Genomic DNA, 27,685 nt, shown 5'->3' on the forward strand with positions numbered 1-27,685 from the left:
ATACAATGCTATATTAGTTTCAGGTGTACAACATGGAATTCCAACAATTCTATGCATTACTCAGTACTCACCACAGTAAGTGTAGTCACATACAATACTATTACAATGTCATTGACTATATTCCCTGTGCTGCACTTTTCATCACTGTGACTTACTTGTTTCATAACTGGAAGTTTGTACCTCTTAATTCCCTTCACCAACTTCATCCTTTTGCATGTGGATATCCAGTTTTCCCAGCACCACTTGTTGAGCAGACTGTCTCCCCTACTGAATTCTTTTGCCACACTTGTCAAAATTCAATTGGCCATAAATATGAAGGTTTATAACTGCACTCTCCACTCTGTTCCATTGATCTATTCATCTATTCCATTGATCTACATGTCTATCGTTATGCCAGTACCACACTCTCTTGATTACTGAAGATTTGTAGTAAATTTTGAAACCAGGAATTGTGAATCCACCAACTTTGTTCTTCTTTTCAAAGGATCATTTGGCTATTCTGGGTTCCTTGCATTTCTGTATGAATTTTAGGATCAGCTTATCAATTTGTGCAAAGAGGCCAACTAGGATTTTGATAAGAGAATGCATTGAATCTGTAGATCATTTTGGACAGTACTGTCATCTTAATAATATTTAAGTCTCTGACCCATGAACATAGGATGTCTTCTTCAGTTTCTTTCAATGATATTTTGTAGTTGTCAGGGTATGAGTCTTGTACTTCTTTTGTTAAATTTATTCCTATTTTATTCTTTCTTATACCAGTATAAATGGGATTATTTCTTAATTTCATTTTCATATCGTGAATTGCTAGTATAAAGAAATACAACTGGTCTTTGCATATTGACCTTGTACCCTGAAACCCTGATGAATTCGTTTATTCGTTCTAATGGGTTTGTACATGTGCATGAACTCCTTAGAACTGTCTACCTACAAAATCATGCCATCTGCAAAGAGTTTTACTTCTTCTTTTCCAATCTGGATGCCTTCTGTTTCTTTTTCTTTCCTAATTGTTTCATGTAAATATTAGCTTCTTAAATATTTTTAACCAAAGTTTTAATCAGACTGCCTATACCGAATGGTTTCATAAGGGAATCCCCTGTTCCTAGGGCCACCTTCGGACATGCTGGTGCCCAAGGATGCTAGGATGGTTCCATGCAAAAGTAAAAGCACTCTGAAGTCAGGAGGCTATTAGCACCACCCTCCACATCTGGGCTCCCACTCCCGTTCCTTATTCTGAGCTCAGAACAGTAAGCTTCCACATACCTATCCTATACTCACCAGCTTTCACAAGACCCCAGAAAAAAGGACTAAAAAGATACTTGAGTGAAATGACAGGTCCAGGAGAAAAAAAAGCAACCCATCCACCAGCCAGAGGTGGCAGTGGGAGCAGGGTATATAAACACCTGTGCGAAGTTAAGGGAGACCCAGGAACTGTCTGATGGCTGAGTCATCCCATCATCTTCCACCACGGAGACTACTTCCCAACCCATGCCAGAATTTCCCACCCCACTCAAGCTACCCCAAGGTGTGGAAGGGTGCAAACTGAAAGGTACCTTATACACACAAGCACACGGCCACCAAGGGGCGGACTGTCTACGTCGGCACAAACTGAGCCACGGGAGGCAGTCCTGGCCCAGCCCAGTCACACTGTGGATGGCTGCGAGCAGCTCCTCTGGCTGGAGCTGTGGCAGCTCAGGACAAAGGTAGATGAGTTGCTCTTTTTGCTGACGCTGGTCTCTCCTGGCCGGTTGCCCTTCAGGTAGCCAGAGGAGCAGCAGAGGAAGCGTTGTACAAGTTCGTGAAAGAGGTGGCCCGTGAAGAGCATGTAGATCCAAGGGTTGCAGCAGCTGTTGAGGCTGGCCAGGAGCATGGCTATGATGAAAGCCGAGGCTGAAAGGAGGATGGGGGTGGGGGGGAGGAGAACAGGCCATCACTACTGGAGGGTTTTCATCATTACTTGAGAACAGCCTTTCCCAGGTACCAGGTGCTGGGTCACAAGACAAAGAAGTAGAGAGACAAAGTCTGTCTGCCTTCCATATTGTGGCTCTGGGCATGCGCTTAGCCTGCCCTGCGCCCCCCCCCCACACACACACCCAGCCTTCCCAGGCTCAGCCCAGCCCTAGAATGCTCCCTGTCCTTTCTCTCATCAAAAGAGCACCTGCCAAATGCTTCCGTATGTAGGAGCTGCATTGTCACAGCCACCCGTTCATTCATAACTCACCCAGCAAGTATCCAGTGCCTACAACTCCAAGTGCCCAAGAGCACAGTCTGGAAGCTGCCAGACCGAGTTTGTAGTCTTGTTCCACCAGCAACAAATTACTTTAGTTCCCCAGGAGACTGCTGTTTGCTAATCTTTCCATGCGGATAACAAGAGTATCCAAACCTCACGGGAATACTGTGAGGATTTAAAAAAATGCCTGGTACACAGTAAGTGTCCAATATATGGTGGCTGCCATCGTGACCATGTGCCACACACCAGGCTAGGCACTGGGGACACAAAAATAAAATGAGGAGCACCACGGGGTGGGCATGATGCGGGTCAGGTTGGGCAGACCAAGGAGGGGTGCCACTCTGAGCGAATCATGGCCAGCCCCACAGAAACCACCATTTGAGCTGATACCTTTAGGATGCTTATGAGTTTTCCAGGCAGAGAAGGGAGGAAGGGAGCTCCAGGCAGAACGAACAGCCCAGACAAAGGCACGGTGGCAAGAAAGCGTTGCCATCTTTGCAGTTGAGAACACTGAAAGTTCTGTACCCCTCAGAGCGCTGCTTTCATGCGACAAATCAGACTTACACAGGAGAAAAATTTACCCTGAAATTATTTAAGGCACTGGGCAGAAGCCATTACACTGAGAATTGACTGTGTTCCAGGCAAAATTAAGGATCAACTTCAAGACATTGCTTGTCACAAATTCAAGCTTCAAGAGGAAAAAAAAAATTCCTAATCCTGGGGCGCCTGGCTGGCTCAATCACTAGAGCATGAGACTCTTTTTTTTTTTTTTAAGATTTTATTTATTTATTTCTCAGAGAGAGAGAGAAAGAGCACAAGCAGGGGGAGTGGCAGGCTGAGGAAGAAGAAGGCTCCCCGCTGAGCAGGGAGCCCAATGTGGGACTCGATCCCAAAACTGTGGGATCATGACCTGAGCTGAAGGCAGACGCCTTAACCGACTGAGGCACCCAGGCGTCCCAGAGCATGTGACTCTTGATCTTGGTGTTGTGAGTTCAGGCCCCACGCTGGGTGTCGACATTTAAAAAAAAAGAAAGAAAAGAAAAATTCCTAATCCTATATACTTCCAAGTAGAGGTGGGGAAAAAAATCTGAGTTTCTTGCAATAGACTTCAATCTGACAAACTGCAGATATCTCCCGCCAATGGAGGAGAATGATCAATCCCTCCAGAAACCTGCAAGGAAAACAATGTACCCAAGAATGCTGCTCACAGCCACATCCTTAGCAGCGAAGGCAGCTACAAGAAGGCTTGGAAAATCTACTGGTCTTTGGTCTTTTCTGCATGAAGTTTTCAAAAAATAACTCCAGAATTCTGGGGTGCATGGCTGGCTCAGTTGGAGCGCCATGTGATTCTTGATCTCAGGGTTGTGAGTTTGAGCCCCACACCGGGTGTAGAGAAGACTTAAATGACTAAGTAAATAAAAACTTAAAAACAATAAATAATCCAGAATTCAAGAGCTAAATCCAAGAAAGGATTTCTCACAGGGACAGTGAAGTCACAAGATCTAGATGCCATGACAGAGGCAGAGCATGGAGACATTTGTCAGCAAAGTCACCAAGCACCAAAGGGAGAAGGATGATGGTCTGCAAGATGAAGGTTAGGTTCTCAAAGTGGGATCCCTGGATCACCAGGGAACTTGTTAGAAGTGTAAATTCTCAGGCCCTACCCTAGACCTATTGGACCAGACTCCTGCAGGTGAGGTTCTGACACACACACACACACACACGAGCTGGAGAACCACTGGTCTAATTCCTTGGTGCACTTGTTGGCACAAGAGCAAACTACAGCAGATAAAACCAGAAAGTCTTGCACAAGAGAATCCTTTTTTTTTAATATTTTATTTGAGAGAGAATGAGAGAGAGAGAGCACAAGAGGGAAGAGGGTCAGAGGGAGAAGCAGACTCCCCGCCGAGCAGGGAGCCCGATGCGGGACTCGATCCCAGGACTCCAGGATCATGACCTGAGCCGAAGGCAGTCGCTGAACCGACTGAGCGCCCCAGGCGCCCGCACAAGAGAATCTTTAGGGAAGCAAAGGAGTAGCATCTAATCCTTAGACTGAAATAGTAAAGAACAGGAAAGTGGAAAAATGGAGGGGGAGGGGAGCCAGTACTGCTCATTTTCTATAAAAGAGAATGAAAAAAATATATATTTGATTTGGGTGGCTAAGAAGATGAATTTAAGTTTAGCAATTCTGGTGGGAAATCACCAAGACTAAAAACAGAATGTCCTCAAAATCATAATTAAATGTATAAAATAAAGGAGGCAAAATCAACACATCAAAAGTTAGAATTTAAAAAGGGCATTGAATCAAAAGGAATGAGATCTTGCCATTTGCAACGACGTGGATGGAACTGGAGGGTATTATGCTGAGCTAAATAAGTCAATCAGAGAAAGACATGTACCATATGACCTCACTGATATGAGGAATTCTTAATCTCAGGAAACAAACTGAGGGTTGCTGGAGTGGTGGGGGCTGGGGGGACAGGGTGGCTGGGTGATAGACATTGGGGAGGGTATGTACTATGGTGAGCGCTGTGCATTGTGCAAAACTGTTGAATCACAGATCTGTACCTCTTAAACAAATAATGCAATATATGTTAAGAAAAGAAAAGAAGAAGAAGATAGCAGGAGGGGAAGAATGAAGGGGAGTAAGTCGGAGGGGAAGACGAACCATGAGAGATGATGGACTCTGAAAAACAAACTGAGGGTTCTAGAGGGGAGGGGGGAGGGGGGTGGGGGGATGGGTTAGCCTGGTGATGTGTATTAAAGAGGGTACGTTCTGCGTGGAGCACTGGGTGTTATGCACAAACAATGAATCATGGAACACTACATCAAGAACTAATGATGTCATGTATGGTGATTAACATAACAATAAAAAATTTAAAAAATAAATAAAAAGGGCATTGAGAAGTAAGCTACCAGACACAGAGGCAAGAATGTAGGCGTGTAAGGATAGGAAACAAGGTAGAAGGACATAGCAGGAATGAAGCTGACACATGCACAGGGAGGCACCACCTTTTACTTAACTGGATATAGTTACAACTGTATCTTTTCTCTTAAGCTGTTTGCCTGGCTTTACATTTGCATCATTTAACTTATTTATCCTATTAAAAAAGAAAGCATACAGAAACATCAACAACAAAAAAGTAAACAGTTAATGAATTCCCAAGTCACCACGTGGAGATTTCCTACCTCCCCGTGGCCAGCCCGGGTGGGAGGAATTGGGACCAGGGCCAGCGCCTCTGCCCCCACCTGGTGGCCAGAGATATGAACGATGGGCCTGGCTTCGCTCCCTGGGGGATGGATGACCCTCTCTAAGCTGAACCTGCTCCCGTCAGGTTGCCAAAGGCTAAGGGCACAATTAGACTTTTAAAAATTTGGCAATATCCTAACCATCGAGAGACAGGAGTCCACAGTGGTGGAAATGCAAGCCATCAGCAGGGAGGAGAGCTCTCTGGGAATCAGAAACAGGCTGTGGAGGACATTTCAGAGGAAGGAAGCAATAGGAATGAAGGCACATAAGTGAGAACGTCCAAGAACATTCAGGGACTGCCGGAGTTGGAGAAAAGGAATTTCACGGGGAAAGAAATGGGAAAGAGCCAGGATGAGGAGAATCCTGAATGCAGGCCATCTGAGTTTTAGTCTACAGACATAGCCTAGACAATGGGGAGCCCTTGATGGTTTGTGAGCAGGTGACTGATTGTATTGCACCTCACCGGCTCTCTGCCCTTACTGTACCTTGTTTAGACCACACTGCTGCCCGTTCTGCTTCACAGGGTTGCAGACCAACAGGAACAGAACAAAGCATGGAAAATATTGTCCTCATGATTCACGATGTTGTTTCCAAGAGAGCACGTGGCAAGGTAGCAATGCTGACCATGGGAATGACTGCTCAAGCTCACATAGGACCCTGTGGTTTTCAAAGCAGACTCATCCCCATCTTATATGTGAGGAAAGGGAAGCCCAGAAGGGAACTGACTTCCCCAGGGACACACAACACGTCACCCTGTGTTTCTACCTGAAACTAATGAAGTCTTTCCTTTTCAAACTAGGCCAGCATGCACACGTCAGATTCGTACCAGTTAGTGAATCCTCTCTGTCCGAAAGCAAAGACACAGGCTTGCCAGGCAATCACTCTTAGAGTGTGATTTGAGGGACAGAGTCAGAGAGCAACTACCCTTTGCCCACACAGATAGAAACGCCCCTGGAGGCTAGGTATTGCCTGTTCCCAGTGATGGTCTTTTATAATCTAAGTATATCTGGGATGGTAAACACATTACCTCCTATCAGACCATCCTCGTTCCTAGCAGAAATGTCTCATGGCCTAGGCCAGGGACCAGCAAGCTATATAGTTTGGTCTATGGGGGCCAAACCCCACCTGATGCTTGTTTTTCTAAATAAAGTTTTATTGGAACACAGCCACACCCATTCATTCATATATTGTCTATGGCAGCTTCTGCACTACAAGGACAAAGCAGAGTACCTGTTCCAGAGACCTTATACCCACAAGCCTAAAAGAGTTACTGCCTGGCCCTTTACAGAAACCTAGCCAATCCTTGATGCCTGGAGGAGGGGCAGATGTTAAAAAGTGGCGGGAAGGGCTACGAAGGGCAGGGAGAAGCCCACAGAGCAAGCCCTGCCCACTTCTCCCCACACTACCATGAGAAGACTCGGGTGATGGCTTTGCTTTCCAGTTACCCAGACATGGCACAAATCCTGGCTTTGCCACTTTGTACCTCGTGTGTTCTACGGCAAGTCCCCTAACCTCTCTTCACCTCCGTTTCTCCATCTGTGAAATGGGAGTAATAAAAAGAACTTCTTTACAGAATCATTGCCAAGTTTCATTAGACAGTATGCCAAGTACTCATCATGATTCCTGGCACTCAATAAAAGTAAAAACTTAATGAACTTAGGTATTGCCCTTATCACTACCATGATGTGTACATGCCCAGTAAATGCTACTTTTCTTAACGATAACAGAGTTAACGCCAACCCATGTGAAACAATGGGGAGAGGCTGCTCCCTGGGCTGGGCTGTGTCTTGGAATCTGAGACAGCCCGGAGGGTGGCGGGGGGGGGGGGGGGGGGGGGCAGAGGGCACAGGACCCACTGGCTTAGCTTCTGGAAGGTGTACTGCCATATGGCAGTGTCCATCCAGTGTGGCTCTTGGGCCGGACCGCATGGCCAAGAAGGTCAGCTTATACGTAGATTCATTTCCTGGCCCTAGAGGCCCGCACCACCATTGTAACCAACAAGCTTATCTACCCTTCTCAGCTAACTTGTGACTTCCAGACGGGTTCAAACAGACTGAAACAATGGGCCATCTTCGGGGAGAGCAAGGGGGTGCCGGGGCTCCACAAAGTCAAAGTTGTGCTGAAACAAGGAACTAGTGATAGAGGAGAATGTTCTTGCCTTATTCCATCTTACTTGGGGTCCTGGGAATGTCTGATCTTGCCCTGTAGATTTCAGTGCTAAGATCCGTATTACCTCATGTGCAAGCCTAGACATTGCAGCTGGGGGACGCTGCTGTCTCGACACTGCAAACTGCCCTCTCGCCTTTCTGCTCGCGGCATTCCAGCTCCAGGTTCTGGGGCACGCCGCCCTCTGGGTGTTCTTCTGTAGTGAAATCCTTACCATGGGGATGGTCTTCTTTCTTTCTCTTCGTTTCTTTCTTTTCTTTCATTCATTCATTCAAGACAGAGTGTGAGCATGGAGAGGGGCAGAGGGAGAGAGAGAGAAACTCAAGCAGGCTCCATGCCTAGCGCAGAGCCAGACTCAGGGCTTGATCCCACGACCCTGAGATCATGACCTGAGTCAAAATCAAGAGTCAGCCACTCAACCAACTGACCCACCCAGGCGCCCCAGGACTGTCTTCTTTCAAAACACAGCTACCCACAGGTAGCTGAGGGTGAGGCACCATTGAAAAGGTGACTCAGAGTGGTGCCACCTCAAGGTGGGTCTAGCAGGTCTGCAGTGGATGCCGTGGTGCCCCGAGCCCAGGTCTCATCTTAGGACCCAGGGGCTCATTCCCCAGCTGCCAGGGAGCCGGCCAGTGAGGCTCTCGGCTGAGTTCCTCTTGGGGCACTGCCTTTGGCCAGAGCAGAACACCCTGTCCCAGGAGCAGCCTAGACCAGTCCATGCAAATATACAAAGGTCCACCCCTTTGCCTTAACTCAGGCTTCTCTGAAGGGCCGTCCCTGCAGGAAGTTCCAACCCTGGCCCCCGGCCACGTGTTGGACAAAGCAGAGCAATGATGAAGCTGACGCAGAAAAGGAGGAACTGAAAGTCAGAATCCACTGACTCCTCCAAAGGTGTGGTCTGCCGCCATCGGCACCTCCTCTGGGGCCAGGAGGGTGGGGCAGCGCTCAGGAGGGGCCGTGGTGGAGCACTGACAAGGGAGGAGCCAGGGACACAGGATTCAGACGCAAACCCCTGGGGTCCGAATCCTCCACCTAATCCTTCTCCAAGCTACATCTACCATATGAGCCTTAACATCCTTATCTGTAAATTGGAGGTGACACTTGTAAGGACTTTGAGAAAACTAGAGGGAAAAGTGTAAAAGGGCTTTGTGAATGGCAGTGTTTATTCAGGTGATGAGTATCATTATTAACAGATAGGAGATATGACCAACCGCATCATTTTTTAAAGCCCAAAGTTTGGAGGCTCCTTATCCCAGGTCAATTAAAGAAAGTGTCCTTTGACTGTTTTTCCATGACTTCAAAAATTAAAAAAAAAAAAAATTAAAACCCAGAGCCCTGGGGTTGGAGGACATGACACCAAAGAAACTCCTGATCGTCCATCTGGAAAAGCTTACCCGGCCAGTGATATAAGAAACCCAAAAGGGAAGGTGGCTGCAACCCTGGGGAGGGCAGGACTTCAGGGTCTCCAGTGGGACCCCACCTCTTCTGCTTGCTCCCCATAAAAATAACATCCCTCCCCAGGACAGAGCCCTGAGTGATGCAAACTGCTCTCTCTGGTCCTTGCCAAAAAGCGGGAGGCACTGGTCCAGGGACTGGTCCTCACACCAGCCTGGCCACCAGCTTAGGGCTTTTCTCGGAGGAAGAGGAGGAGGAAGTCAAATGTTCTAGCATCCTTTCATGCCCTGTGCCCACTGCCACAGCCCCAGCCCTGGGCACCTGCTCTCAAGGGAAAGACAGACGTAGAAGACAGCACTCTATTAAACAGGGAGGTGCAGCGCTGGGAGGGCAGGCTGGTGGGCCCAAGCCTGGAGACTAGGGGTGATCTTCAAGTGGGGGCTCCTAGGCGCCAAGCAAGAGATGTGAGCAGAAATGGCCACCCGCCAAAAGCCAGATCCCCTGCTGGGCTTTACCCCCAGGAGACAGACACAACTCTGTATTTCCACTCAGCACTGTGATTCATGGAGGGGTGGGCGGCAGACGGCCACTTGAGGACGGGGACGGTATGCCCCAAAGCGTTCCACCCACCTACGAGCCTGGCGTTACTCAAGCTCCAAGAACTCCCATGTTCGGATTTCCCGGCACCCCCTCCACCCTGGCCCCGAAGGCTCAAATTAGCCCCGGACAGCTGATGGGCAGGTGGCCACGGCCTCTCTGGGCTATGTTGTGCCTGAGGCAACTAAGGCATCTCACATACGCTTCAAAGACGTCCGGCTTAGCTAACATCTCTCCTCCGAGTCAAATCAGGCCCATCCACTTTTATAAGAGGCCCTCACTCCAGACACCACTTACTTGGTTCAAGGACCCCCCCACCAGGGGATTGGGAATTTGGGTTTAAGGGAATAAGGTTATTCCTAGAGGGGCTGTGTAAGAATTTGAGAGCTGTAGTCTACAGAAGTCTTTTTTTTTTTATGATTTTTAAATGTACACTCACATCAAGATTGAATTATGGAATAAGTATGGATTATAGAGTGCCTTTTTTGAAAAGACCACAATTTTACAACATTGGAATGGTTTTAAAATTCAGAGGTGTGTGATCACCCCATGCATCATAAAGCCAAATTAAGAGCCACGTTTGTGGGTTACAGAGCTTTAAGTGAGCTTCTATATGTCACTGCCCAAATCTGGGGGACATGTTGAGTGCACTGGGCTGGACCTAAGGAATGACCACATTCTGGAAGCAGAGGAGCTGGGGCCTTTTGGTAAACAACCAGCCCTTCTCTACCCTGCAGGGAACGACAGGCCGTGCAGTCGATTTCAGCCGTAGGTACGAAGGCAAACTGCACATTTGATAAAAGAGGTAAGACATTAAAGACTTCTTTATTCAATACGTAGTCTATGGGCCGGCTCCATAGGCATCACCTGGCTGCTTGGTAAAAATGCAGACTCTTGGGCTCCCTCCCAGACCTCCCTAATCAGAATCTGCATTTTAACAAGATCCCCCCTGCCACATGATCTGTGCGCTCATGAAGTTTTAGAAGTATCCCTCCAACAGGGAGAAAGATAATAATAAGGTAACCGCCCGATGATGTCAACATGGAATATGCTTCTTTGCAGAGCCAGCTCCTACTCATCCTTGGAACCCCTTTTCAAATGTTGCTTCCTCTCTGAAGCCCTCCCGATGTTTTTTCCTCCAGGGAGACAGAATCAACTGATGCCTCCTGGGGCACTCACCTGGGGGTGATAAATAAACACTGATAGTAAAGATCTCTCTTACTGCGGCATCCCTCCCTCCACATTGTCATTACTTACGTTTCCAGACTTGTGGCTGGGTGCTGGGTGTCATTTGTGGAAAACAGTTAAGAGTTCTATAAGGGACTGAACTGAAGTGAAGCATGAAATTAGCAGACAGGAAGTCCTGAGAGAACTGCTGAAAAGGCATAAGGGCAATCTCCCTGCCTGACAATAGGAGGGGGTTCTAACACCATCAGTGGATTCTAGTGCAGTTCCCTCTAGGAAAGTCAGGTTCATACTCAGATACCCAGGTCTGGTGGAGAGAAAGAGAGAGAAACAGAATGAGCAAGAGTGACCTTCCCGGCGTGAGGTGTGGGCCATGCAGGGCAGAAGGCTGTGGTACTGTAGCATCTGACGGGGGTGGGGGCGGGTGAGTGTCAGCTCCCTGCAGAGCAGGACAGGAGACTCTGGCCATGGCTGCCCCTCCGTGGGTGGCTGGGAATCAGGATCACAGGAATCAGGGGCTAGGACCTGACTGCCTGGTTATACCCGCTTCCGGCTCACCCCTTAGGCAAGAGTCGCCTGTGACTTCTAAAACCCAGATCTAGAACCTTCCCTCCTCCCCTCCTACGGCCTCCTCCAGGTAAGGCTTTAGTTTCTCTTTACCTCTTAATGCTGGTTTGGAGCACCCATGGGCTTGCTACCCGTCCTCACTGGAAACTGCAGCCCCTCTGCTAAAACAGTGCTCCTGAGCTCACGACAACTCCCACCTCCAACGGCACTGACCCAGCCCAGGACCTGACAGTCTTGGAATTTCTCTGCTTTTTAAAAGCAGACGTTGGGGGCGCCTGGGTGGCTCAGTTGGTTAAACGTTTGCCTTTGGCTCAGGTCATGATCCCGGAGTCCTGGAATGGAGCCCCGCAGTCGGGCGCAGTCGGGCGCATCGGGCTGCCTGCTCAGCGGGGAGCCTGCTTCTCCCTCTGCCCCTCCCCCTGCTTGTGCTCTGGCGTGCAGGCTCGGGCACTCTATCTCACCCGCGCTGTCTCATTCTCTCTCAGATAAAGAAAACCTTTTAAAAAAGAAAAAGCAGCCATTGATTGAGCACTTACTATATGCCAGGCACTGTGCCACTGGCAGCCACAGCACCCCACCCCCCGCCCGCCCACAACCTAAACTCTATTCTTAACTCCAGAAAACTGGGCTCCGGGCAGGGGTAGTCAACTGCCCAAGGTCACTGCTGCCACTCCTTTGGGCTACACCTCGGGACCTGAGGGCCTGACACCAGCCAGGCAGAAAACGGGGTGTTGCTCCCAGAGCTCTGTAGCCCACCTTGGCCTGACTGTCCCATGTTTATGCAAATGCCAGCTGTCGGCCTCAGGAGGGCAGGTGAGGAACTGGGACGGCTCCCTGCAAACTCTCCTCACTGGACGACTGAGGTATCAAAGCAGAGGTTGTGTGGACAGGACCCCTGGGACACAGTAATGACTGTTTGTAGAATGGGTGCACCGGCCTGCAGAGGAGGGAGGAGACCCCGGAGGAGGCTGCCAAGTTGTGGCCCGCACAGCTCCTGCGAGCATCTTCTCACAGACCATGAGGTAAAGGGCGCCCCCTTGGAACTGTGCCACAAAACAGTCCACACTTGGACTTGGCCTTTGAAGGACGGGTCTCCACAGAAGAGACTGGAGTGGGCATTCCTACGGTGAGAACAGAATCAGCACGAGTGCTAAGCAAAAGGACCCTGTGGGACCTGGCAAGCCGTCAGGGGTACACAAGGCAGACTGGCCAGAGCCCAGGGCAGAGGTGACAAGGGTGCCCTCATTCCTTAACTATTCAGGCCATGCCTCCATAGTGGGTGTAAACCAGCGCTTCTCAACCAGGGGTGATTTTGCCCGAGGGGACATTCAGCAATGTCCGGAGACACTGTTGGGGGTCGCGACTGAGGGAAAGGTGCCAGTGGGAACCAGTGGGCAGAGGCCAGGGATGCTGCTAAACGTCCCACAGCGCCCTGGACAGACGCACTCCCAACAGGGGTTCCTGGGCCCAGGATGTCAGCAGTGACGAAGTTGAGACACTCTGCTCTCAACCAAAAAGCTGCTGATGGAAAGGAAAGTGCCACGATGAGAGGTGTGGTACAGTTAGGATGGAGGGGTTAGCAGGCAGCAGGGGGCTGAGAAGCGCAGGCTTTGAACCCAGAGTGCCCAGAGTGTGGTGCCCTGAGGGCATAGGCAGCGGGGGCGGGGGGGGGGGGGGGCGTATTGGGTGTTTCAGCAAAGAGAGCCCAGGAGTGTAAAGATGTTGGGGTCACAAAGAGGGTGCAGGGCTCTGTGGCCAAGCCAGGAACCAGCTTTCTAAAAGCACCCAGGAGATCCCAAGGCCAAGCGTGGAGGACCACCTTGAAAATGCTGGCTTGGCGAGGAGGGGCAGTGTGACAAGGCGGCCTTTGCTGTGGCAGGATGAGGGTTCAAACCCCAGCTCCACCCCTTACTCAACAGTGTCCTCCAGCAGGTCTTGCCTCTCTAGGCCTCGGTTTCCTCCTCTGTAAAATGTGGACAAAGCCCCCTTACCTTGCCGTGTTCGGGTGAGGATGAGACGTGGGGCTGGGTACTCAACAAGTGGGGGTTCCTGTTAGCAACTACTCTAACTCCTCACGTCGCTGAAGCCGATGCCCACAGAGGGTGTCCTGTTCTATCCCCACTGTTCATCTGGGAGTGACAGAGGCCCAGAGATCACCCAGAGACGTGCCCCAAATCACAGAGATGGCAACAAGACCAGGTCTCTGAAGGGGGCTCTCACCACTGCCCAGTGCTGTCTCCCGGGACTGATGAAGTGGGGGCCGGGAGAGCACAGTTCAGCCCCCAGCCAGCCCCTGCCCCTGGGGGTGAGCCCCGTGGGGTTCCCTTCACTTCCATCACTTGTCAGTGCAAGGCGGTGGGGTCGTCAGGCGGGCCAAGCCCTCAGGCATCTGACCGGCCAGCCCAGCCTCCCTAGAGAGGACCTAGAGCCGGGAGAGGCCTGCTCTGCCGCTCACCTCCTGATCCACAGCCCCTCACAGCCTCCCCACCCCCCTCCAAACATCCATCAAATGGAAGAAGGGTGCAGCAAAGCCTCACCCAACAGATTTTGTTTTTTCTGTTATTAATCAAACCTCTGGGGGGAGGGGGGATGTGAAGTCACCGGGAACAGAAACCCAAAGGGAAAGCATTCGCATTAGCCAAGAACATAACTCACAACTGCTTAATGACGAGAGTGTGGTTGTTAACTGTCCATCTAATTGCAATTTATCCCCAGAAGGGCCAAGTTCAAGAGCTCTTCAGGACAGAGAATGATCTGTCCAATCTCCTCCTGCCCTCCCTCCCCCATTGCTCTGCCTATGAATGGCTCACCTGAAGGGGAGACTCTCCGAGGTGCCTGGCCCACCCAAACCTTGGGCACAATGTCCTTGAAAAGGTGAGGTGGGTAGGCCACACCGGAGGGGCCACGGTTCCACAGAAAAAGGGAGAAGGAGCTGGGAAGCTCATTCTCAGATCAGGGAAACACTTAACACCAGGCCTCCTGTGCATTTCCACCTTCCTCCTGGTACAACACTCCTGACAGATGTTTGGTTGTCCCCAAGTGACTGGGCGCTCGCTTCTTCACCAGGCAGCCAGTTCCAGTGTTGGAGGGCTGCTTAGAAGATCCTGATTTCTCCGGAGTCCAAATCCACACACACATCCCAGCCCATCTTGAGCACCTTTCTCCTCCCATATCCCTCATATTTGTTCAGCCAGCATTGGCTGAGCTCCTAATGGGTGCCCAGCCCTGTGCTCGGCATTGGACACACACCAGTTAGCAGGACAGAGGTGTCACTGTTGTGACCAGGCTCACAGTCCAGCCTTAACAAGTTTCTCCTCCACATACCAACTTCTCTGGACGCACTGCCTATTTTCTACAGGCTCTGCTTCCCTCCCACCCCCTCCGCCTGGGCTCTCAGGAGAAAAATGCCCATCTCCTCCCTCAGGAATACCTGCCAAGATTCTCAGAGTCAATCCCAAGAATGCAAGCAAAACTCATAACAAGTAGAATGGGGGAAGAGGAGAAGAGTGACATTGATCACATGGCCCCCAGGTGCCACGAGACACACCATTAGGTCATTCTCCTAACAACCCTACAGGTAGGCTTTGCTTCCTTGATTACACACAGGAGGAAGCTGAGGCCCAGAGAGGTCTAACAGCTTGCTCAAGGACACAGGAGAAAAGGGCAGGGCAAGCTCCAAACACAGGCCAGCCACATGCTTCTTTCCCTGCACAAACCATGCAGGGTTCCACAGTGCCTGCCGGCTGTACTGGCCCACCAGACAGGTCCCTTGGTCCTTCTGCATTCTCTGTGCACTGGACGTCCCCACCCTGTTCTATGGGCATTTTCTTCCTCCCATGGAAATCAGCTAGTTTGAGAGAAAAGGGGACTATTCTGCATATGGCTCATCTATGAAGTGTGAGTTGTTTTTTTTTTTTTTAATTCAAGACCTTCTCCCCTAGTTTCCAGGCACCTTCTGGTGAAGAGACAGGAGCCACGAATAGCGTTCTGTGTGGACGGGTGGCAACCCCTGCCCCATCTGCCAACCTGTCCCCCCTCCTCTCTCATCTCTGCCTACTGGACCAGGAATTTCAAAAAAAAAGTAGAGGTGAAGACTCAAAATCAGCCCCACCACAAACAAGCAGCATCAATGAGCCCCTGGAAATACAGACACGCCCCCTCTCTACCTCCTCCCTCCCAACTACCCCAGGTCCAAGTCCTTGGGACCAGCAGCAAAGCAAATCTCACTGAGTTCAAGGGGAAAGGTTGGCACCAAATCTTTGACAGTGGAATTTGCTTGTGAAGATACATATGCGGCTGGTCCACACATGCCCTGGGTATCTGGTCTCACCAGCCTCACCAAAGCAGGGCTCCAGCAGCAGGGGGCTGCTCTGGGTGGGGAGGAGCTCATTAATTACCACGATGCTCCTCTCCCTTTTCTCTGTTTTCCTTCTGAACAATGGAAATATGGAAATTGAGAGGGTCCTTCTTTGCTCTGGCTCTTAGAAAAAGGAAGCGCCGTGTGCAGCTCACCTCCACACACAGAGCCTTTGTTATTATTATTACTATGATTATATTATAATCTCCCTATCTTTTTCTCCCCTTCATCCAGGTCTCCTTGTATCTACTTTGTCTGGCCACAATACCCGAATCTTTGTGGCCAACCTCTCATTACGTTTGGAGCAAGGTGAGCTCTAAACCCATAAAGGCAGCGCTTGGTGTGAACGAAGGCATAGCAGGGAAAGAAGTCCATCAAAGGAGAGATGTGTGAAAGGAACGCCTGGGTTTGGAGAGAAAGCCAGGGCGCACAAACCCTCGCGGAGGCAGGGGCTGTGAGGCCGGCCAAGGGCCACGCGGCCAGCTGCCAAGGCAGTCGTGCCTTCTCCAGCCCCTCTGTCAGCCCATGATCTGTAGCCTGTGGTTCCAGAGCTTCTCCTTCCCTCAGAGGCTCTCACGACGAAGCTGTTGGCAGGAACCGATGCCACATGCATCCCGCTCCCTCCACCTCTCTCTGTACCCGCCTGCACCCCAGCCTCCCAGGAGAATGTCTGGCTGCTCTCCTGGGCTTCCTGAACTTCCAGCCTCCACCCCCCAGGAGATGAGCAGAGCAAGGGGCCCAGATCTAGATATTTTGCATCTCTTCTCAATTCCCTTCCTCTTGGAAAGTGAGGGCTGTGCATTCCTTCCCCAGTGCTGATCAGAATCTCTTGAGTAGCTCAGCTGTATCTTTGTTTTGTTCCTTAACACTTGCCAATAGCCTCCAGACAGAGTCACGTCTCCAAAGGGACTGTAAACACCATTATTTCTGATGGCCCAGGCTGCTACTTGCAATTATCCCAACTAATGCCAAGTGGGCACGGAGCTTGCGGTCCACTCAGATCCCCACTGAAAGCCCTGAGGCCGCGGCACGACTTGGCCAGGCTGGCAACCAGAGCCCAAGTCCTCGGTGCTTGATAGGCCCGTCACACGGGGACTGGGTGCCCGCTCCTCGCAGGAGCGGCATCATGAATCCCCTGCCCTGTTGTCTGCATTTGTTCTCTTCTTGGAGCACCCAAGACAGGGTGCCGAGGAGGATGAGGGGGACCTGGGCTTTCCATGTGGCACCCACCCTTTCCTCTGAACTGGGAAAGAAGCAAAGGAACAGAGGGAAGATCTGAGGTTCCTAGAGTCTATTTCTCTCCCTGCTCCTGGAGTCTGAGAGCAGGAGCCTGGCTCTACTGAAGGGAAATCCTCAGGGGACCACATGTACCCAAAACACCTCTGGCCCCCACTTTAGTTGGGTGTTCTCTCAGTCTCTCTCTTCCTGTGTTTTAAGACAAAGACATGGATTATCTGATGTCCTTTTAAAGCGTAGGAAAGATCAAAACCTCACTCAGTGATTAGGATATGTGTTGACCATATACTCTCATTCTTTAGGGAGGAAAATAGGAAGAGAGCAGGTGAGGGGGTGGACAACAAGAAGTCATATGAAGAGGGGGTGGGGGAAAGAAGGAGGGAGAAAAATTCACCAGGGAGAAAAATGAGTGGCAGAGGCCAGGGGAGGGAAAGAGAGAGGAATGAACTGAATGTTGAAATGTCCTCATTCTAAAAGCAAGACACTAAGGGTCAAGGGAGAGAAGGGGACCCCTCACCCAAAGTCCCACACTAGTAAGGGCTAGAGGGAGGGCTCCCCAGTATCTGCTCAGTGTCGGTCTCACTTCTTCAAGGACTGGCGTTAGAGCTCCTCAAGACCCGGGTCTGGCATCTCTTTGGCTCGCGCCCAGGAAATAAGTGTAGCCTGATGCCTTAATTAGAAACACCCACTGCTGGCTTTTGCCCAGCCCAACTCCCTAGTTCTGTGTCCTTCATCAGAAGGCTGGCACAGGAGGAAAGAGCTGGGGTGGGAGCAGGAACCCCCAGCTCTAGTCTGCCTCCGATTGGCTGTGTGACCTGGAGCAAGCACCTTCCCCCTCTGGACCCCTGAACCCTTTCTGCAACGTGGAGCAGGGCTGGCTCTGCTGCGTCTGCACAGCAATCCCCCCCCCAACACACACACACACACACACACACACACACACACACACACACACACACACACACACACACACACACACACACACACACACACACACACACACACACACACACACACACACACACACACACACACACACACACACACACACACACACACACACACACACACACACACACACACACACACACACACACACTGCCAGAGCCTGCTGTACCACAGGTGCTCCATATGTGCTGAATGACAATTGCCTAGGCCACTAAGAAAAATGCTAGGTTAATAGGCAGGGCTGGGTAAAGCCAGGAGTCTGTGGTTTCTGGAAGAGAACAAAGCAAAGTTATCCAGCTGAATGAAGGGAGATTTCAGCTTCCACGGGATGGGTGTATTTTAGACTTCTGGGAGCAGGAGTGATTATTTTTAGAAATGGGACATTTCTGCAAAAAGGGTAAAAGCAAACCCCTTGATCTACTCTTAGAATCATTAGGGTCACCTGCATCCCAGTGCAGTGCTATGGGCTTACCCTCAAACAAAATGTGTAAGTCATTCACCATCACTGATCATCCCTCCTGATCTTTGCAGATAAGCTACTGGAATTGTGTGCAATGAAGGCGAAGCTGCCTGGAGCTCCCAGCAGCCCTGCGCTGGCCACAAGCCCCAGGACCCAAGGCGCTCTCTGCTCCCCCAAGCTCCCTCCCCACAGACCAGCCCCTTCTGCCTTCTCCTCCAGGTCTTCCCCACACCGCCCTCAGCCCAGCACTCAGCAGTCCTCCCATTTGGAGAGCGCCTTCCCTCCCTACAGAAATCACCCAGCCTCCCAGATCAAATTGGGAAGTTTGCATCTTTGGATTGGGGCTCCCACCCTTTTCCCACCCCTCCCCATCCCACAGCACAAGCAACCGAATCTGGCCCTGGGCACCCCCAGGCCCCGCTCGCGGGCAGACCGCCCCCCACTCCCCCCCCACACACACACACCCCCGGCACTCACCTCTCTGCCTTTCGAGACTCACCGCCTCCAACGGGCCGGGGGTTCAGCCACTCGACGGCACATCCCCACAACACCCTGCCCCGGACCTACTCAGGTACTCAGCGCCAAGCTGGACGAATCAAATAGCCCACCTCCTGCTGCCCTCATCCAAACCAGACCCCGGGTGCTCAGGTTGATTTGAACTTAAAGGGGAAGTTCAACATAAAGTAAATTTAAAGTGGTGAGAGCCTGAGCTTGGACCGCCGTTTGGAAGTTACTTCCACCACTGCTAACCAGGTGGGAAAGTCACTTGAACCTCAGTTTTCCCATCCATAATAAGGAACCATATGCCCCTTATGTAGCCCAAGGACTGTGCTAAGGACTTTGCGTGCATTTTCTCATTTCATCCCCCGGATGAGAGCCCGTACTTTCACCATTATGGCCATTTTACAGAAGAAGAAGTCAAGGCTCAGGGAAGTTAAGCCCCAAATCCCTTGACCAGTGGATAATGGAGCCATGACTCAAACCCAGCTCTGCAGGATTCCAAAGCCCGCATCCCCCGCACGAGATCCCCAGAGCCCTGTCGGTGCGGAGGAGGCAGGACAAGGACACCGCCCCGCCGCGCTCCCTCCTCCGGGTTTCCCCGCCAGCGCTACCTTCCTTGGGCGCATTGGCGTCCCAGACGCTCCACATCTGCACGAAGAAGAATGGCGTCCAGCACACGATGAAGGCCAGCACGATAATGAAGGTCATCTTAACCGTGCGGATCTTGGCCTTGGAGATGAGCTTGACGCTGCTGACCCGTGCCAGAGCCGCGCCCTCCGGCCCCTCTGCAGCCGCCGCCGCCGCCGCCGCCGTCTTGAGTCGCAAGTTCTGCCAGATCTTGAAGCTGATGAGGCCGTAGCAGGCGGCGAGCACGATGACAGGCACGATGTAGACCGCGAGTGTGATCCACGTGATGTAGGCCTTGGGCCCCCACGGCTGGATGAAGACGGCCCAGCAGTCGAAGACGCCGTCGGCCACCTCGCGCAGCGAGAAGATGTGCACTTGCGGCGCGCTGGCCACCAGGCAGCCCAGCCACGTGGCGAGCACGGCCAGGCGGTCCGCGCGGCGACGCAGCGCCCGCAGGGGCTGGCAGATGGCCAGGCAGCGGTCGAGAGACATGAGCAGCAGCAGGTAGGTGGAGGCGAACATGCCCACCACCTGCAGGTACTTGACCAGGCGGCACAGCAAGTCGGGCCCGTAGAAGCGAAAGGTGATGTCCCACAGAAGTTGCGGCAGCACCTGGAACACTGCCACCACCAGGTCGGCTATGCTCAGGTGCTTCATGAAGAAGAAGAGGCGCGAGTGCTTGTGGCGCGTGGTGCGCAGCGCCAGGAGCACGCACGCGTTGCCGCTCAGCGCCAGGAAGAGGATGAGGCACAGCACGGCCACCTCCACGCGCGCCAGGGCCTCGTTGCGCTGCGGGGGCCCGGCGGTGCGGTTGCCCTCGGCTTCCGGAGGCGCCTCGCTGCCGTTGACCGCCTCCGCGCTCCAGTTGGCCACCAGCGCGCCCTCCATGACCGTGGCTGCTGCCGTGCGCCCCTGGTCTTCAAGCCCTTTAAGGAGCAGTGCGGCGGGGTGGGGCCCGACGCGCCTGGGGGTGGCGGGGGTGGGGGGCGCTCCTCGGGTTCCACTCCCTGAAACTCCGGAGGGCCGATTTGCTGGGAGCCTGAAACAATCCAGAGGCCCCTGTGAAGACCAAGCACTTATCTCCCGATGCACGTGCGGCTCAGCGGTCCCCTTCCCACCTTATTTGGGACTAGGGGTACAACCGCCAGCCCGGGGGTGGTTCAGCCGCCACCCCAGAAATCCCCGTTTGAGGTACCTCCTCTGAGCTACTGGAAATGAGCGGGAATCTACCAGACGGCCAGTTCCTTAAGATTTTAAGTCACTTGTACTGGGGGAGAGGGGAGGGTCCTAATCACTCTCCTCCGGGACTGGGCCTCCTCAACAGCCACCTCTCCCAGAGGGCCCCAAAGCAGCTGCCCGCCCCGCCTCACCCCCCGACCCTCAGCACATGCATCTTCCCGCAAGCCGCCCCAAACAGCCATCTCTCCTTACTCCAGTTACTTCCTCCAGAGATTCCCCCCAAACAGCCACTTGCTTGGGAAACCCCAGCTCAGAACCATCCCCCTCCAACCTCCTATTTCTAAGAGGTTTAGCCATCCGCTCTCACCCCCGGAACTTCCACAACGACTGCTTCGATGGGACCCCCATTCCAGCGGTCCCTCCTAGAAGAACTTCTGTCTCAATACCTACCCCCAGGACGCCCAACTGCTGTTCCGGGAAGCCCTCCCATGAGGATCCTCCCCAGCCCAGCGGCCTCAGGAAGCCGATGTGGTCTTGGCCCTCGACAGTTAAGGGTTCTGCATCTTGATCCTGAGCGGTCTCTTTGCAGTCTGTGGGAGCACGGGGAGTGCCTCCAGGTGCCAGGGGCGCGAGGCACCCCACCACCTCCACTCGGGTTCCAATGGCTCCCCCAGCCCCAGCCAACCCGTCTTACCCGTGCGCAAGACCCAGCTACCTGCACCCAGTCCTCCAGCTGGCCTAAAGTTGCCTCCCTGGGGAAACTGCACCGCCGCGGAGAGCTCCGAGGACGCGTGCGCTCCCAGACCAGGTTGGGATGGCTGCGGGCGGCACCCAGTCTGATACTATCGTGAGGTCTCAGACTCGGAAGCCTCAGCTGGAATTCCCCTCGCCCGCACCTAACTGGTCACTGGACAGGGACAGAAGGCGAGCGAGAAGCGCAGCCCAAGCTGTGCGCGCTGACAGCGTCAGGATGTGGCGGTGTCTGCCGGCGGCCCGCTTTTCTGCAGCCTGAGCCGGGGCTGCACCACCACACGAGGCCGCTGGGAGGCGCGGAGGGCCGGCCCCGCCAACCCCTGCCAAGCCGGGTTAACTCGCCCCGGGTTCGCCCCAGAGCGGCAACAAACAGGCTTCTTTCACAGTGGCTTAAAACTGCAAGAGGGAAGGAGCTCATAAATAACCCGCTTGGTTTCTTCCTTTCTTGGTTTGGAAGCTCCTGACTCTCAGGCAAACGGGAAGCTTGAATAGCGCTGGAATAGCGGTATTTTCCCCTGAGTAGATGGTGATGAAGTTGCAAAGGCATTTAACGGACATTTCCCAAACATCAGGTTAATGTCAGCGCTTATTTTTCCCTCCCGAGAGCCTGATATACTGGATTTAGCAGTGAATTCAAGTAAGTCCTTGCTTTGGAATACTTTTGTTCCTATACCCATTTCTAAGGAACGAGAAATGCCTTCTGTTCTCATCAGCACTGGCAGAGGGCTTCATTCTTTAGGGAGTTTTAGGGGAAAGATCTCAAGAAAAGAAAAAAATCTATCTTCATTTTAAATTGATTCTTTTCGTCTGTGGCCTGAAGCCTTTTCTGCCTCTTTGCCCATGCTTCGAAATTAAAATCCTACATGATGCCAAAGGAAGATGAAATGTTAAAGACAGCTTCTTCTGACTCCTAACTCCTTTTCTATTCTAAAATCCGGGGGGCGGGGGGGGGGGGGTGGGTGTTAAAGTAATTTACAGAGGCCAAGAATTAAGGCAGAAAAAAAAGGTGAGGATTCAAAAATGAACAAGGCTCTTTAAAATTGAAATGCATACTTCCTCCTGACATTTCCCTTCTCCCTCTTTTAATTACGTGGAATTGAGTTAGTCAATGACTGGGTTTCCTGAATCCACAATTACAGCCCTGTGCCAGGACATCCTAGGGACAGACCATTACTCCATCCTGGTACCAGGGTTCTAGGTGAGTAAGCGTTCCAAGATGGGCCTGGGAATTCCAGCAGCATTGGGAGGAGGTGAAAGTTGTCTTTTTCTTGCCCTTGGAAGTTGTATCATAATATCATTAAAAAGCAAAATTCAAATGAATAAAATTTAAAGATCTTACTGGCTTTATTCAGCAATTCATGAATCAGACAGTATCCCATCTACTAGATAAAAAGAACCTCCGAGGAGCTTTACAAAATGGGGAAAGGTATTTATAGGCAGAAGGGAGCCCCAGAACACGAAGTTATTCTTGGCAACAAAATGTTACTGCCAGGTTACTTTCACTATAGGGAATGGCAGGGGTCTATCAGGCAGATACTCACTAGTGCTGATCAGGTAGTACCAGACTGACTGGTTTGAAATTCCATCCCTGGGTGAGCTGAAACTGAATCTCAGTTTGGTGATGTGGGGCTTAGCATAAGCAACTTCATTTTGGGTCTTTTGTCTTGTTTTTAACACATTAATTGATAGTCTCTCACACAAATTACAGATTAAAGTTATAAACTACTCAGGTGAGGATTAAGTGATTTTGACTTTCTCCCTGGGCCTCAGTTTCCCCATATGTAAAATGAGAGGGCTGGTCAAGATCATCTACTCTGAGATCTCATCCTTCTAGTTTTCCAGAATTTGATGATCTATGCCATCTGAGAACCTAATTCTAGGAGGTAAAACACACCTGCCCCACTCCATGGTGGGATGAGGGAGGGGTTTTCCTTAAGCACCCCCGATGGGATAGATTATATTTACCCATCACCTTACCTATTGTACATACCTATCAATAAAATGTGTTGAGAAAATGATTAATGGATTCCCCAAGAACATCCCCCAGTAAATTAATCACTAGGGTCAGACCCTTGCTTCCCAGAATAATATTTTTGTGACAATCTGGCTACAGGAGGGCTGTGTGTGAGGAAGCATGGTATTCATACATGTGGGATTATTCTTCCCGAAAGAAAGCAATGACGGAGATAAAGCTTGACAACGGATGTGACAACACAACCCCTATTAAGGAAGTGGCATAAATAAATGTATTCTCGATCTGTAGACACTGTTGGCCTAGGTGAAGACACAACAAGACATAACTGAGACAAAAAGCATTCTTTGGGAATAACTGAGCTTGGAATAAAAGCAGTCTGTTCTTTTGCAGAAGAAAAGGTTTATTGAGAACCGGGATCTTTGGAATCTGTGACTTCTTTTGGAGAAGTAGGGCCCCAAGGAGCTGAGAGTCATTTCAAAGTGGTTGTTATCCTCCAAACAAGCAGAGCAATTGGGATTCTCATGTTGTCTCTCTTACAGATGGGGTTCAGAGGTTCAGAGAGGGTGAGGGGCTGGCCCAAGGCACCCAGCTGGTTAAAGGTCAGTGTGGCTGGCATGAAGGATGAGGCAAGCCTAGAGAGGTCCACCTGAACCAGACCACAGCCTTAGGCTGGCAGCCTTAGGAAGGGGCTTTGTACTCTCTCCCTCAGAGTGCTGGAAACCGGGGGGCGGGGAGAGGGGGTTATCTGAAGGTTACCTGTGATGAGCGATAACATATGTGCATCAGCAGGAGGAAGGATGGGAAGGAGACAAGGGGCAGGAGGCAGACGGGATAAGAGCCCCCTTGAGAGCCAGTCTGGCCTGAACAGGAAGATGGCCGGGTTGACATGGCAAGGACGGGTGACTTGCCCAAGGTCCCGTTGCCATCAGAAATGAAGGCGGACCAAAACTTCAGTCTCTTGTAGACCAAGCCACTTCCTGTGTCCTGAAGGGCCAGAGCAGCACTGAAAAAGTGCTGGAGATAAAAGCCAGAAGGACCTTCTGGTGAAGGCGAGGGCAAGGGGGTGTGGTCTGAGGAAAGGGGATAAGGGAGAGGACTTGAGACAGTCCCCGGGGACCATTTAGGAAGTCTGTGTAGATTCACACCAGCCACCAAAGGAAACTAAGCTCTTGCCACCCCTACCCCGTGTCTGTCAGTCCATCTCTGGGAGCACGGAGGAACCTGAGGGAAATTCCAGTGACCCGACAGCTCCAAACACAAACACTGCCCTAAGCCCCAGGCAGCCCCATCTCTCCTCCTACACCAATTCCAACAGCCTACTCACTTTCTTTTTTATTAAAAAAAAAAAAGGCATTTCTTCCCAGAGGGGCATCCAACAAAACATCCTTTCTTCTTGGAATGTTGAGCACATTTTCACAAAATGTACTATTTCCTGTGCTCTGTTATGCACATTCATTCGGTAAATATTTTCTTAGCACCTGCTGTAGGTGACCCTGAATGGAACCCAGGACTTAAACCAGACCAACCAGTGCTCCTGAGGATGGGTGAGAAAATCAGGAGGAGCATAAGGACTGGAATTCCTGCCTGAATTCAGAGTTCCAATCGCACTGACAGCAAGCCCCCACCCCTCCTTGGCCTCGGTTTCCTCTCCTTAAAATGAGGGCACTGGACAATCTCTAAGGTCCCCTCCAGCCCTGTCTGTCATTTTCTAAGTCTGGGCGGCCAAACACACGGAGCAAAGCAGCGGGCACAGAACGGGCTGCATGGGGAAACCTCCTCAGTAGCAGGGGTGGCTAGGGCACGTAGTAGGTCCTCAGGAAACCCAGGTAGGAAGAGTGTGGAAACTCCGGCCAGGAGAGGAAGTCTTCAACAACTGAAAACAGCATTTTTCACCTCTCAGACTGTGAGACTGAACAAGAGAAATACCTCGGGGGGGGGGGGCACCTGGGTCTCTCAAACAATGCAGATGGGAATGCATTTGGGGACAGTCTCCTTAGAAGGAAATAGGACAGTGTGTATCAAAGGCCTTGAAAACCTGGATACTATTTGATGCAGCAAATGAATCCTTCTGGTGACAGAACTCCAGGACACAACTGGACAAGAAGGCAAAGAGATGTGTATACAGATGTTCATCGAGCATTGTTGATAACGGTCAAAAGCGGTGAATGGGACAAGACCGCTGTTATGTACCTCCAGGGAAAGACCGCCTAGAAGGGACAAATGACAGGGTGGATCTGTGTTCACTGACGTGCAATGGGGGTGTGTGTGTCGTGCGTGCATCTGAGAGAGAGGAAGAAGAAGATGATGAAGGAGGAGGAGGAGGGGGAGGAGGAGATGGAGGGGAGAAAGGAGGACAAGAATTATCGATAAAGGATGTTACAAATAAATTAACAGCAGTTATCTCTGGTGGGTAGGGTCATGGATGGACATGATACTTTGATGGTCTGTACCTTCTAATATTCATAGTACATATGGATTATTTTTGCAATCTGAAAAGAGTGAATTCTGTTTTCCAAAAGCCTTATCACAGACTGACGGGAGTAACTCCAGACTCCAGCCCTCTGCTTTGCCTCCACAGTGCTCTCCCTCACCTACTGGAGAAGTCGGGGCATTCCCTGCAAGTGTTCTCAAGCATCCTAGGCCTTGGGTGGGGCTGGCAGCCGGCTGGGGTCCTGGTCCCGCAGCAGGAACCCCACTGGAACGGAACAGCTGCTTTCTTCCATCCCCTCGCCCAGCTCTTCCCGAAGCTGTCAAGCACGCAGCACTTTCTCTCCACTTGTAAGATGCTGTGACACTTCATCAACCATGTCCTAAAGGGCCATGCTCCAGCAACATGTCCTCACAAGAAAGATGCACCAGACCAGGCCGGGACAGCCAAGGTCCCTCAGCCTGTATTCCTGGAGGCAGCCCATGTGCAGGAGCTTTTCCCTAAAAGCCACATCCCAGAGCTGAGCCAGGACAGCCGAGCTGAGGGCAAGAACCCAGGATTCTGGAGCGCTAGGACGAGGAAGAACACAGATACACATCTCAGTTCATTTCCCGTAGGGCGGATGTGAGGGCTGGAAAGGAGGAAGGGCCTCTGATGTCACCCAGTGAAACAGAGGCTGAGCTCCCATCTGTACACCAGGCTCAGGGTGCTGGTTAAGCTCCCCACTGACCAAACCGCTCCTCCAACATGGCACAGACACCACACTCCCAGTCCCCAGCAGACTCTTAATTCCACCCCACAGCCCCTTGCAGGCCCCTGGCCTGCCCGTCTACCTCCTCTGCGCCCACAAAACTCTGCTCCCTGCAGCAAGCCAGGCTCCATGGGCAGGACTCCTGACACTCCCTCCCCTCGAGTAGCCTGCCCCCTACTGGGAGTGCCCTTCCTGCTCATCCCTTTGTCAAATTCCACACCTTGCCCCCTTTACAGATGGAGAAACTGAGGCTCGCAACAGGAAGTGACTGCCTAAGATTGCCCCAATCACCGGTATCAGACCAGATCTCTGACCCCTCCTCATCAGTTGCCCCTTTTCTGAGAACTGAGTTCTGGAACTCTGGACCTGGGTGCCAGAGAGTGGACACTCCCTTTGCTCCCTCCAAAATGGATGACCCTAAAGCCTCAGCTCTCCCGAGGTCTCCTTATTTCTGCCTTCAGGGGACCCTCAGAGTTCAAGGCTGGCGGAGGAGGATTCAGTGAACTGGCTCATGCAGGCTCGCCTTGCATAGACACAGAGCTCCTGGATCCAGCGTTGCATGGAGGGGTGAGGCAGGCCTGCTGCCACCTGCTCACGGTGTTACCCTGAGAGACAGCCTCAGCCTCTCTGTGCCTCAGTTAACTCAATTAACAAGCGATGACGGTGATAATACCCATGTGCTCCGGTTACTATGGCTACAGAACTAATGGGCCCAAGATGTAGGCTTTAAAACAACATTTATGCCACTCACAAAATGATGGCTTGGCCAGGATAGCCCGTCTCTGCTTCATTCAACATCAGTTGGAACGACTCAAAGGCTAGGGTTGGAATCCTCTATGGCTCGTGAAGGCTTGGTCTCCCGCAGACAGCGGTGGGTTCTGGTGGGGACCAGAGCTGGGGCTGTAGTTAGAGCCCCTGCAAATGGGCTCCCACGCTGCCTCATGCATGGCAGTTGGGTTCCAAAGGCCAGCTTCCTATGTGAGAGAGACACAGAGAGAGAGAGAGAGAGACAGACAGGATAAAGATCTGGAAAGAAGCCGTATCACCAGAAGTCACATCCTCTCCCTCTACCACATTCCT

General features: G+C 51.6%; 1 protein-coding gene across 1 annotated transcript; it reads right to left on the reverse strand.

Annotated features, from left to right (window-relative positions):
• OXTR (oxytocin receptor) lies at positions 1–27,449 on the reverse strand. The gene is made up of 3 exons (XM_027585394.2): positions 27,357–27,449; positions 19,504–20,558; positions 1–1,890 (listed from the first exon to the last, which is right to left on the reverse strand). Exons 1-3 carry the CDS (start codon positions 27,401–27,403, stop codon positions 1,643–1,645), a joined length of 1,350 nt encoding a protein of 449 aa, XP_027441195.1. The 5' UTR covers positions 27,404–27,449; the 3' UTR covers positions 1–1,642.
• Between the last annotated feature and the right edge of the window lie 236 nt (positions 27,450–27,685).

This window comes from Zalophus californianus, chromosome 1 (genome assembly GCF_009762305.2).
Source record: "Zalophus californianus isolate mZalCal1 chromosome 1, mZalCal1.pri.v2, whole genome shotgun sequence".
In the NCBI taxonomy this organism is placed as follows: domain Eukaryota; kingdom Metazoa; phylum Chordata; class Mammalia; order Carnivora; family Otariidae; genus Zalophus; species Zalophus californianus.